This window comes from Cucurbita pepo, unplaced genomic scaffold (genome assembly GCF_002806865.2).
Source record: "Cucurbita pepo subsp. pepo cultivar mu-cu-16 unplaced genomic scaffold, ASM280686v2 Cp4.1_scaffold000450, whole genome shotgun sequence".
Taxonomy (NCBI): domain Eukaryota; kingdom Viridiplantae; phylum Streptophyta; class Magnoliopsida; order Cucurbitales; family Cucurbitaceae; genus Cucurbita; species Cucurbita pepo.
The window spans coordinates 13,925-27,819 of NW_019646680.1; the positions used below are offsets into that span (position 1 = coordinate 13,925).

A 13,895-nucleotide genomic window follows, 5' to 3' on the forward strand; every position below is an offset into this window, starting at 1 on the left:
AAAAAAAAAAAAAAAAAAAAAAAAAAAAAAAAAAAAAAAAAAAAAAAAAAAAAAAAAAAAAAAAAAAAAAAAAAAAAAAAAAAAAAAAAAAAAAAAATAGTCACCTCGAGAAGATAGAATAGCCACCTCACACGATTCAACTCCAAAAATAATAAATATAATTGACCAAGTCAACCAACTATTTTGTCATACCCACCGTTACACCCCTTGGAGGTCCAACGAGAACTAAGTAACTATTTTGTCATACACACCAATGTGGGATTGCACATTCCATCCCCTTGGAGCTCAACATCCTCTTGGCACACCATCTTGACTTTGATATCATTTGTAATGGCTCATTACTAATGGATGTTATCCCCTCTTTGAGTTTGAGAGAGGTTTCCACACTTTTATAAGAAATAAGTTATCTAACAATCCACCTCCTTGCGGCTCAGCATTCTCGTGCGATATTGTCATTTTGGACTTTCATTTTCAGACCTTCACTCAATGTATCAACTAGGGAGATCTATCCACACCCTTATAAGAACTGCTCGGTACCCCTTTCCCATCGATGTAGAATCTCACGTCAAGATATAAAAATGAACGAATGACCGTTCAAAACTTCTTTTCAAACCATAAGGGATCAGACACATCATGAAGGCCGGACATCAAATTTCATATCCAACCCATTTTTTTGAAATAGTAAGAGTAATATCAGTTCAAATTTAATACAATTATGAGTTAGGGTTTTCTATTTTGGAGATAAAATGTCGACTCAAACTCAAAGTGATATGAAAGAACATGAACGGTCAATAAGATGTTCGTTGTTTTCACATCTATGTACGTTATGGGCCGTAAAATCTAAGATATATTTTTTTATTTTTTTAAAACTAGAATTTCGAGTCGGAGTCCCAACCCATCAAAATTGATTCGTTTCATATACAATATTAGAAATTGGATGAAAAAGTTGGACTATGCAACATGAAAAGAAGAAAAAAAAAAAAAAGAAGTCAAATTTGTACAAATATACTTAATTTCGCTTCTTTCGACCAATTTCAATATTCTTCCTATATAAACACATACATACAGCTTCAAGCTTCATACCAACCTACTGATAACTCTTCAAATTCCAGCAATGGCTACTACACATAAATTCTATCCGACCTCCATTTTCGTCACGGTTCTCGTCTTTGCCATGGTTCTCTCTCCCATGACGATTTCCACTGCCAATGCTACTCGTGTGCTTCTGCAACAAGGTGAGAATTCGTTAAGGCTCCGTTTAATAACCATTTGATTTTTTATATTTAAGCTTTTGAGTTTGGTGATACAGTTAATAAGCCACCGATATGCCCGGCCTGCGTGTGCTGTGAGCCGGCACCGGCGGGATCCTGTTGCCGGTGCTGCGCCACTCCGATTCAGACTTCGTCTCAGAATGGGTCGCCATGAAAACTTGCAGCTGAGCTTGGAAGAAAATCAAACGATTTGAAGATGCTTAGTGAATAAGGAGACTCTCCCCATGCAAACAAAAATTTAGAGTTTGATATTGTAAGTGAAGAATAAATGACATAAAGGTTTAATATATTATTAAAAATTATTTTATAATTGTTAAAATATTCACAAAATTTCTGATTTTCGGCATCCGAGTCAAATATATTTCCGCATACCAAGATCAATAGAAACCCGAGCCGACTCATAGAAGTTGTCCACAACGATTTAAAAAATAATTAGAATTCAAACACGAGTAAATAAGACATCTATTACGAACTCTATTTAAATCAAATTAATTGTTTTAGTCAAATCAAAAGTCAAAGTTGAATCACAACCGATCTCGTGAGAGCTTTTGTACTTTAACGGGTAAGATATTCTTTTTGTATTTTAACTTTTGGGTTGATTGATATAGTTAATAGACTGATATACCCGAGCTGTGTGAGCTGCAAGCCGCCGCCACCTAACTCCGGCGTGCTACGATACCCCCGATTGAAACTTCGTCCCAAATTAAGTTGCCATGAAAACTTGATATCGATGAAAGTTAAATAAGATTTGAACCATGTTTTTGTTATAAACAAAGAATAAAATAAAATAATAAATAATTGTATAAATATAACCCGGTAGTACTCAAAGAAATCTCAATTTTTTTAATATTTATGACGTCATATATAATGTGAAAAGTTGATGGATATTTTTTTAATTTAGTCATTATACTTCTTTTAACCCATCTTAAAATAATATAATAAGAAATATTAATTGGTAATTTTAAGGTTTATTGAAATTCAAACATTTAAAAATTCAAATTATTTATAATTTATGAATTTAGGGATGAAAATTAATAAATTTTATTTAATTTCAACTCCATCCAAATTTATAATTAATAAATTATATATATAATTTGATATAAGGGTAACATTGAAATTTTAATGTTAAAAATTGATTTTTTAGATTATCTTAAAATTTAAATTTTTTTTATTTTATTTTAGACCGCCTTTTAAGCTTACATTATAAAATAAAATAAGATAAAATGAGCTGTGATAAAATAAATAAATAATTGAACGAAAAAGGGTGTATGATGAAGATTGTGTCAAAGATCGACAATAAATCCATTAATTTCAAATAAATATAATAAATAAAATGAAAAACAACGGAGTTTTTTTTTTGTCAGATCAACCTGAAAAATTACTGTAAAAATTTTAAAATTACTGTCGGATCAACTTCACTCTTAGTAATGTGAAAATTAAGAATATTTAATATTTGATAACAAATGTTAGTGATATGTTATAACTTGTTAAATTCGATATTTGAGTTTTATGAGATTTTAGTTATTGATGTGATATGTACGATAGATAAAAAAAAAATATTTTTAAATAAAAAAATAAATAACTCGACCTAACCCGAAAATAGAAGACATAGTTGAAAACCCTATTCCAGTTACCAACCTAAAATTTCAAATAGATCTAAAAATTTTCTCCAACTATACGTTGCCCTCTAAAAACGACTCTACTTTATATATACAGACTAGTTCGAACCACATATGTTTGAAATTAAAAAATGTGATTGATGTTTGTTAAAAATGTTTTAAATTTTTCATATAAATAAATAATATTTTTATTTGATTCGGTAGATTACTTTCAACCATTTTAATGCTATTTAAATAATTAATTGTTATTTATATTATTTTTATTTTCTCAAATTATTAAAATATTTTTAATAAATTAGATTTTAGTTTAATTTTTATTTATTAATAAATAATTGGGAATAATATTATCTTAGAATAAATTATATTTAATAAAATTATATAACTTTTAATTTTAAATAAATAAGTATTTTTTAAAATTATTATTGATTTATTAATTTAAATAACTAATTTATATTGATTTCTCAAATTATATCTATTCATTAATTAACTATATTCAAAATAAAAAGTAAAGGAAGAAAGGACAAATAAAAATCTTTTAATTATTTTTACAAGAAACTCATTTTTTTTATATATAATTTTTATTATTAAAATTTCAAATTTCAATATTATAAAAAAAGTTAATTTTTTTTTTAATATAATTATGTGTCGAGCGTTAATGCCACCATTTTCCGCCCCGTTCAAAATAGTTATTCTCGAGTTATATGAACCTCTGTTTGGGATGAGATTAAAATTGACGTGCCACTTAATATTCATCGCCAATTTAACTAAGACAATTTATAATTATATTTCAAACTTCTAGACTAAAAATTGCCGTGTTTTAAACTTGATAGTAGCGAAAAGTTGCTGTCTCTCGAGCCTTGTTCTCTACTTCAAGACTTGAAATTAGTGGCAAATGTCATTATTGTTACACCGACCACCAGGTCATGAGACTTTTACAAGGGTTTCTACTTCCACACTGGTCTCTTAAATGACCATACTCGATAGGTGTAGATAGCTCGAAACATAGTGAGAGTTCTTAAGTTGTCTTCCGTCGGGTAAAACCCGACCACCTAACCTTCGATAAAAAGATAAATTTAGTTTGTAAAAGCCGAGGAGGAGGAGGACGAGGACGAGAAGTTCTCGAGCCTTGTTCTCTACTTCACAACTTGGAATTTGAAAATGAAGTTTATGAAATGGCAGTCAAGAACGTCCAATTCAAAATTGAGAGTGGAAATTCAAGAACAATGAAGTTTGGTTCTATATAGAGAGAATAATTAGGGACCCAAAAATGGCGAAGTTTGGTTGTTTTACGTTACCTGGTAATGGGCATGGGCATGGGCGTGGAATCGCGCTTAGCTTCTGTGGTGTGTGCGTGTGTATGTCTTCTGGCGATGGGCTTCCACTGCCGCTGCCTTCTCGCCGCTTCTCTGCTGCAGAAAGAAGGATCGGTGGATGGCTTCATCAACATCGACTGCGGCGCATCTGAAGATGCGATAGGCACATGGCCTGGGTTGGATTATAAGTCTGACAAATATATGATGGATTCAGGAATGAGCTATCAAATATCACCAGAGCTTCGTGCGGGTTTGGCATCACAATACTGGAGTTTGAGAAGCTTTCCAAACGGCACAAGGAATTGCTATCATCTTGCACCAGATCAGAACCAGATGAAAGAACAGAGCAGTAGTAAAAGATATCTGATCAGAGCTTCGTTTGTGTATGGCGATTATGACGGCTTAAACACCACCCCGATCTTTGACCTGTATCTGGGCGTGAACTTCTGGACTACTATAAGACTAAGTAGTCTAACTCTAGATGCTGTTACTCCTTCTTCTTCCAATTCCGCCGGCGGCATGGATTATCTGGACGTCTGTTTAGTTAACACTGGAATCGCGAATGGAGTGCCTTACATTTCTGCCTTGGAATTACGACCATTGGACATCTCCCTTTACCCAACTGATCCCAGTGACCACGCAAAACCCTTGCGACTTTCGGCACAGATGGACATTGGAGGCACCAAACAAATTCGGTAATCAATACTTCTGCTTGTATGCATATGTTATGACATGTGAATGGTATGATAACTCTTACGTTATGGTGTATTCGATGATATGTTTGAGATAGAATACGAAAAGGATGCGATACACATAATGTAACTGTAGCTCAGGAAATGATATGGTTAGACTATGTCATGGCAGATTTGAATAAAACTATATGGATAGGATATCATGCAATGGTATAATTAGGATACGTTCATGCAATGATATAGTCTACTTTGCAACCGGGCTCTACCCTTTTGGTTAATTATAATGCAGATACCCGCAAGATGTTTTTGATCGATATTGGGAAGGTTACGAATGTGATAATGCATTTGGTGATAATTCGATATTGGTGTCAACGGAGGCGTCTATAACCGAGAGCAACGATGATCCACACAAGGTGCCGCCGGCTCTGTTGCAAACGGCATGTCGTGCCACCAATTCCAGCTTTCCATTGGAGTATACCTGGACGCCTAGGGAAGGGAGTAATTCTCGGTATTACTTTTGCTTTCATTTTGCAGAGATTGAGAAGCTTCCATCTGGGCAGTTTCGAGAAATGAGTATTACATTCAACGATGTTCATACCATCACCAGCTCCATTAAACTGCTCCAATATCTCACCCCACAATCCCTTTGCTCAAAAGGCTATGATGTGGTTCTTAACCAAGTTAATAAATTGTCAATTTCTGCAACCTCTGCCTCTTCCCTCCCTCCTATCCTTAATGCCATTCAGATTTTCTATACCATGGACACTACTAATTCACTCACCTTCTCCGAAGATGGTAGGGTTCTCTTCCTTTTCTTTAGCATCTATTTAGAATGACTTTTTAAGTGTTTAAAAAATCATTCAAACAGAGTCTTACCTCGTCGAATCGTTCCAAAAAATGGCTACAACCAAGTATTGCTTTACCAGTCCAAGCCCACCGTTGGCAAATATTGTCCTCTTTAGGCTTCCTCTTTCGGACTTCCCTTAAAGGTTTTAAAATGTGTCTGCGAAGGAGAGATTTCCACACCCTCATAAAGAATGTTTCGTTCTCCTCTTCAACCGTCGTGAGATCTCACAATCCAACCTCTTCGGGACCCAGCGTCCTCGCTAACACTCGTTCTCCTCTCTGTTCCCCTCTTCAACCATGTGGGATCTCACAATCCACCCCTTTTGGGGCCCAGTGTCCTCGTTGGCACTCGTTCCCCTCTTCAACCATGAGGAACAAATGCCAGCGAGGACGCTGGACTTTGAAAGGGGTGGATTGTGAGATATCACATCGGTTGAGAGGGGAATAAATCATTCTTTATAAGGGTGTAGAAACATCTCCCTAACAAACGCATTTTAAAAATCTTAGGAGGAAGCCCGAAAGAGAAAACCCAGAAAAGACAATATCTGCTAGCGGTGGGTTTGGACAGTTGCTCATATATACGTGTACTTTTGTGCAGTGAATGCAATAAGGGACATCAAGAGCCATTACAAGTTGAGTAAAAATTGGCAGGGAGATCCTTGTGAACCGCCAGCATTCTCCTGGGAGGGATTGACTTGCAGCAATAACACTAACCCCCCTTCTTGGCCTAGAATCATTTCACTGTTAAGTACTTTCTCATCCAGAAAACTCACTGAATCAAGAGTTCAAATTTCTGTAATCTGTCAGTGATATCCAAATTTATGTTTTGGCATGCAGTAACTTAAGCAACAGCAACTTGACAGGAGATATCCCAGCTTCCATCTCCCTTCTTAGAGCAATCAACTCCATGTAACTATTTCAATTTCCATGCTCCAAAAACCCTCTGATTTGACTATAATCGCGCTGCTTGCGACATTTATGTTTAATACTGTCATGATTCTTGTTATATCTTAGAGATCTATCCTATAACGAGTTGAAAGGAGGAATACCAGAATCCTTGGGCCTATTACCACAGCTGCAATATCTGTATGTCATTTGATCTTAAAAACATAACATTATTTCAATATACATTACAGGGTAACCTATATTTCTTCTCATTCCATGCATGCAGTATTTTGAGTGGGAATAAACTCACTGGTGTAGTTCCTGAAACTCTTCTCCAGAAGTCCAAAGATAGCACTTTAGTTTTAAGGTCTCTTTCCTTAAACTATCTTTATTTTGAACATTCAAATTCAATACAGCCACAAACTTAGAGGACTTCATTTTCTTCTTTTTGATTTAATTCAGTGTGGAAGGAAATCCTGAACTCTGTTGGTCGCCTCCATGCAACCTGCACAGAAAGAAGCAGTTGACCATTCCAGTTCCTATTTTTTGCGGCGTGATAGCAGCCCTTGTCCTGGTTCTCTTGGGAGGAGTGATTATAATGATTATCTATACAAGAAGAACCAACAAAGGCTTGTTCTTCCTTTCACTTATTCTATTTATTCACTCAGTGTTTGGTGTTTGTTTGGTAAACAGCCTGGTCCTGGATTGTTGTTATTACATTTTGAAGTTTTAGAATTTCCTCAGGCAATAATAATTCGGTTGAAAGGAAGCAAAGATCAGGAGCGATAAGATTGAAGAACAGACGATACACTTATTTGGAGGTTGTAAGTATTACTGAAGACTTCAGAGTGGTTATTGGAGAAGGAGGATTTGGGAAAGTTTTTCTGGGTGTTCTTGAAGATCAACAAACCATGGTTGCTGTGAAGGTGCTTTCACCAACATCACAACAAGGCTACAAAGAATTTCAAGCAGAGGTACATATGCCACTGCCAACGCTCTATATAATATTGTCTGCTTTGGTCCGTTATGTATCGCCATCAACCTTACTGTTTTTAAAATGCGTATACTAGGGAGAGGTTTCCACACCCTTATAAGGAATGGTTTGTTCCCCTCTCTAACCGATGTGGCATCTCAGAATCCACCCTTCTTGGGGGCGTAGCATCCTCGCTGACATACCACCTAGTGTCTAACTTTGATACCATTTATAACAGCCCAAGCCCACTACTAGTAGAATTTGTCCGCTTTGGCCCGTTATGTATCGCCGTCAACCTAACAGTTTTAAAAATGCGTCTACTAAGAAGAGGTTTTTACATCCTTATAAGGAATGGTTTGTTCCCCTCTCTAACCGATGTGGGATCTCGCAGTCTACCCCCCTTGGGGGCCCAGCGTCTTCGTTGTCACACCGTCCGGTGTCTGGCTCTGATACCATTTATAACAACCCAAGCCCACCACTAGCAGAAATTATCCATTTTGGTCCATTACGTAGCACCGTCAGCCTCGCCGTTTTTAAAACGCATCTACTAGGGAAAGGTTTCCACATCCTTATAAGGAATGGTTCCTTCTCCTCTCTAACTAATGTGGGATCTCGCAATCCACCTCCCTTGGAGGCCCAGTGTCCTCGTTGTCACACCGTCTGGTGTCTAGCTCTGATACCATTTGTAATAGCCCAAACCCACCACTAGCAGATATTGTCCGCTTTGGTTCGTTACGTATGGCCGTCAGCTTCACGATTTTTAAAACACATCTACTCGGGAGAGGTTTTCACACCCTTATAAGAAATGCTTCGCTCCTCTTTCTAAACCAACCGAAGTGGATCTCGCATACAGCTACTTAAACTAGGAGCTAAGCTGATTGCCACTACTTTATTTCATTCATTAATATATCATATTAATTGTAAAACATTTATTATAATAATGCAGGCACAACTTCTTATGGTTCTTCATCATTGCAACTTGGTTTCTCTTCTTGGATACTGTGATGAAGGCGATCACAGGGCACTTATTTATGAATACATGGCTAATGGCAGTTTAGAACAATATGTATCAAGTAAGTACTCTGTAGGATACTCTGCATTCGCCATTGAGATACACTTTTAATCTAACATTATGTGTTTTCCATGCAGACAGAAATACAAACTCAAATATGAATGTTCTTAGCTGGGTTGGAAGAGTTCTAATTGCAGTGGATGTAGCTCGGGGTTAGTAAGCAAAATCAAAATCCATTTGTTTATATCTTATCTCCCCAATTTGTTGAAGATAGGTGTGAGGTCCCACATCGGTTGGAGAGGGGAACGAAACATTCCTTATAAGGGTGTGGAAACCTCTTCCTGGTAGACGCGTTTTAAAACCGTGAGACTGAGGGCGATATTAATAGGCCAAAAAGGACAATATCTACTATTTGTTTATATCTTATCTCTCCAATTTGTTGAAGCTGGGTGTGAGGTCCCACGTCGGTTGGAGAGGAGAACGAAACATTCCTTATAAGGGTGTGGAAACCTCTCCCTAGTAGACGCGTTTTAAAACCGTGAGACTGATGGCGATACTAATAGGCCAAAAAGGACAATATCTACTATTTGTTTATATCTTATCTCTCCAATTTGTTGAAGCTGGGTGTGAGGTCCCACGTCGGTTGGAGAGGAGAACGAAACATTCCTTATAAGGGTGTGGAAACCTCTCCCTAGTAGACGCGTTTTAAAACCGTGAGACTGATGGCGATACTAATAGGCCAAAAAGGACAATATCTACTAGCGGTGGGCTTGGGCTATTACAAATGGTATCAGAGCCAGAACTGGGAGGTGTATCAGCGAAGACGCTGTGCCCCAAGGTGGGTGGGTTGAGGTCCCACGTCGGTTGGAAAGGGGAACGTTACATTCCTTATAAGGTGTGAAAACCTCTCCCTAGTAGACATGTTTTAAAACCGCGAGGCTGACGACAATACGTAACAGGCCAAAACAGACAATATCTGCTAGGATTGGGCTTGGAGGGTAAGATATATGATTATATGAAGTGTTATTAATTTGGGCTGCACGCCTGCACTATGCATATTACAGGATTGGAGTATTTACACAATGGCTGCAAACCCCCAATCATACATAGAGATCTAAAACCTGCCAACATATTATTAGACAAGACAATGCATGCTAAAATAGCTGATTTTGGATTATCCAGAACCTTTTTAACTGAAAATCAATCTCGACTTTTAACTCGTCTCGCTGGTACTCCTGGATATCTCGATCCTATGTAAGTAGAGTTTTAAGAACTTTTGAATACTCAACACTTTTGTTTCTTATTGACTTGGATATCCATTTTCATGTGGTTAATACACAGAACTCATACTCATGGAAACGTTAATAAGCAAAGTGATGTGTATAGCTTTGGGATCATCATGCTTGAGCTGATCACTGGACAACCTGCAGTAACAAAATCTTCTCAGGGGAACTTTTACCTATTGAACTGGGTGGAGTCTGTGATCAGAACAGGAGATATTGAACACATTGTTGATTCCAAGTTAGGAGGAGATTTTGACAAAAACTCAGCTTGGAAAATCATAGAACTTGCCATGTCGTGCACACAGCCAAATGCTGTGCAGAGGCCGGACATGAGCCATGTTTTGGAGGAGCTCAAGGAGTGCTTGGCAGTCCTTCAAAGTACTTCAACACAAACTCGTGTCATGTCCACTAGAGTCCTCTCAGAATCTGAAATAGCTCCTTCTCCAAGGTAGTCCACACATAAAACCCATTAGGACTCGAAACTAACCGGACCGACCGAACCCAAACCGATCTATTTTGTCATTAGTTGGAAATTGGTTCGACTCTTGTTTTTACTAGATTGAATGGTTTGATTCGGTTCTCGATTTGGCTCAAGACTAATAAAATCGAACCGAGTATCACCTCTATCATGTATAAATATAATAGTGATGTAGTATAACCGACTTTTAGATATGTAATCATTTTTACTTCAACTTTTATGAGTGGACCATTTTTAGGCTATTGAAAAGAATACCATGCATTAGTTTTATAGACCAAAGTTTGAAGTCATCAGTTTAACCATTTGCACGGTTTCTCGAGCTCTTGTTCAAATGAACCGAACCTCAATACTACCCCGCTTGTCCTGATGTGGTGTCACAATTCTTTTCTGCAGATCCAAATATTGATTCGTTTACTTGACTCCAAAAGCGCTTTGGTGTGAGACTTCGAGGAACGAACTCTTTAATTAAAACTTATTTTATGCCATTTGTCCTCATTACCAATTTTGCCCTCAATCATGCTTACTTTTCCTCTATTCTCCATCCCTTAAAAACCAAGTCAATTTTGGCTTTATACACATAGATTTAAGTCAATTTTATTGGCCCATCAATTTTCATCCACAAGGTTGAAATTGTCTTCTCTTCTCTGAGCTCATATTTGGAGAGATATAAATCTTTGATACAGAGTTTATGTCGGGTTTTTGATACAGAGTTTATGTCGGGTTTTGTTAAGTTATGGAGCCTGAGTTTAGTCAACTGTTATAAGTAAAGCTATATTTGGTAAATAACATATAAAGTAAAATGTGGAGTAAAGCAAATGACATTAAAGATAATTATATAACTAGATGGTTATATCTGGTAAAGCTATACATAGACGCTAAATCATATATGTATCGCAGTTTTACATATCACTGTACATACCTTAAGTCATCAAGAAAAAATAAAAAGAAAAACATTTCGTCAATAAAAATCTTAAAAATCTTTAGCCAATATTCTCCTTGCATTTCTCTCTATTCTATTCTTCGTGTTCATCTAGATCAAGTGCCTTTGTGTTCATCTAGATCGAGTGTGTGCATTGTTGTGCGATCCTAACAAGTTCTGTAATTGTCCTTCACAAGAAAAAAATATTAATATTTTAAAGGAGACGATCATAATTTGAAAACAGAATCTTTTGAATTTATATGTAACAACCATTAAGGGCATGTTGCGGGTAGAGGTCCATAGTCGATACCACAAAAACAAATAATAGCTCGTTTGATATAATTTTTTTATTTTTCTATTTAAAAAATTTGTCAATTTATCAAATATGTGGAAAGGTTTGATATTGATATTAAAGATTAAGGACATCTCTAATATCTTTTAAAAATATTTATAAAGTATATAAATAAATAAAATTCATTTAACCTAATATGAATAGAAATATAAATAACAATAGAAGTAAATACAATTATTTATTAATCTAAATTTTTTGACTTATATATATTTATTTTATTTTCTATTTTCTTAAAAACAAAAACCATATATATTTGTTATTAATTTTTATATTTTTATTAAAACAAAAACCAAATATAATGTAAATGGAAAGATTTTAAATATTTTTTAGTGACATTAATAAAAAAAATTAAATAAATGTTATAAAGAAAGATTAATAAAATAGTAATTATTATTTAATAAATTACATATTAACTTAATAATAATTAAATAGCATAAATACATAATAATTTGTTTTTAATTTAGCTAATTTTATTTTAAAATTTCAGAGAAAATATTTTATTTCAAAATTAATCATTGTTGAGTCTCTCGCTGAAATCAATGGAAGCAGCCAACGGAAACTTAGACTAGCGCCAACTCCTTGCCGCCAAACGCCCATCAATCGCAGTTCTTAGAACACAAGAACTTCCCCGTCTGAATCTTCAAGCTCTCAATCGATATTGACATTGACGTCTAAATCTTGGTTTTGTTCTTGTTCTTCGAGTTCCCGATCGAAACAGCAGTGGCTATGAAGAAATCAGAAGGAAAACCAAGTAGAAGGGAAATCAATCACAGGCTTATCAGAGATGTTGAATTTTCAAACCCTAAAATATGTTGCTGCCGGCCTTTCGGGTCAAATTTCTTGAGCTGCATATTAATTTTTGGTAATCGACGTATTCTCTTAATACTCTTTGACTCGTAAACTGACCTTTCGATTTTGAATTGAAGTTTCGATGTTGGACAGGTGTCTGTGAGCCTTCTTCTTCGCTGGACCCCATCGTTGGCTTCAATTTATTGCGTCACTGCTGGCGATGGCGATGACTTTCGAGTCTTCTGCACATGTCAATTCCCCTCTCACGGTTACTTTTCTGGACCTATTCATTGTTATTAAGCTTATTTCCATGGGAATTTCTTTCTTTCTTTTGTGCATGTGTGAGCGTGTAAATTCAATTTCTGTAAAAATTGTATTTTCGTTAGTCCGGTAGAAGACTGTTGTTTTTATTCCGATTGAAATTAACCATATCTTTTCATCTTAGACGCGGTTTTTTATTTTATTCTGTCTTCTTCTTGGGTATGTCGTCCATGGCCACACGTAGAATCTAAGAAAAGAAAGGAAACGGAAGACTTGGGAACCCAGAATGATCAAAGAAGCATCTGTTTTTTCCTTTCATTATCGGTTGTTCGGCTAAGTCCATAATCCATAGGATTTCTGCTTGGCCAATGTCCTGCTTTATTTAGTGCTTTAAAGTATGGATTACGTTGGAAATGGCCGGCAAGTTTCAAGCACCATAATTAGTCTTTTATTGAAATCTTGGTTCATCTTCTTCTGGGTGTTGACTATTCTCTGCAACTCCAAACTAGCTACTGGATACAACAGATATGGCGGTCGTAATCTTGCATCAGACAACCCCTCAGGTAAGTTGTTTGATTAGCATAAGTTCTCTCNTTTTTTCCTTTCATTATCGGTTGTTCGGCTAAGTCCATAATCCATAGGATTTCTGCTTGGCCAATGTCCTGCTTTATTTAGTGCTTTAAAGTATGGATTACGTTGGAAATGGCCGGCAAGTTTCAAGCACCATAATTAGTCTTTTATTGAAATCTTGGTTCATCTTCTTCTGGGTGTTGACTATTCTCTGCAACTCCAAACTAGCTACTGGATACAACAGATATGGCGGTCGTAATCTTGCATCAGACAACCCCTCAGGTAAGTTGTTTGATTAGCATAAGTTCTCTCGACGGATTCTTAATTTTACATTCATTGTTTGTTCTCTTGACGGATTTTTTATTCTACTTTCATTGTTTTCTTCTAGAGTCTAAACGGATTCTAGTTGTTTCGGTTCTTGCTGTTAAGATCTGAACGGTTCATTCCATATTCTAATATCCCACTTGTTTGGAGAAAAAAAATCTACATGGAACACTGGGTTCAAGGTTTCATGAGCTAAGGCAGAGTTGTTTATAGTTTTTGGGGTGCACAAACTGAGCGAGTGGAATTGTTGATGTGAAATTTTCCATCTTAAACATCAAATATAAGAAAATATCTACTATGGACCTAAT

The 13,895-nt window shown here is 35.9% G+C and overlaps 1 protein-coding gene across 1 annotated transcript; it reads left to right on the forward strand.

Moving 5' to 3' along the window:
* Positions 1–4,209: 4,209 nt before the first annotated feature.
* Positions 4,210–10,588, forward strand: LOC111785323 (probable LRR receptor-like serine/threonine-protein kinase At1g51880; the record flags this gene model as incomplete). Its single annotated transcript, XM_023665732.1, is given in 12 exon segments — positions 4,210–4,898; positions 5,185–5,690; positions 6,340–6,484; positions 6,579–6,650; positions 6,756–6,827; positions 6,913–6,993; positions 7,089–7,255; positions 7,371–7,600; positions 8,546–8,672; positions 8,749–8,823; positions 9,676–9,865; positions 9,953–10,588. Coding segments are annotated over 12 exon segments (2,748 nt in total), but the record flags the coding sequence as incomplete, so codon positions are not given.
* Positions 10,589–13,895: the final 3,307 nt, after the last annotated feature.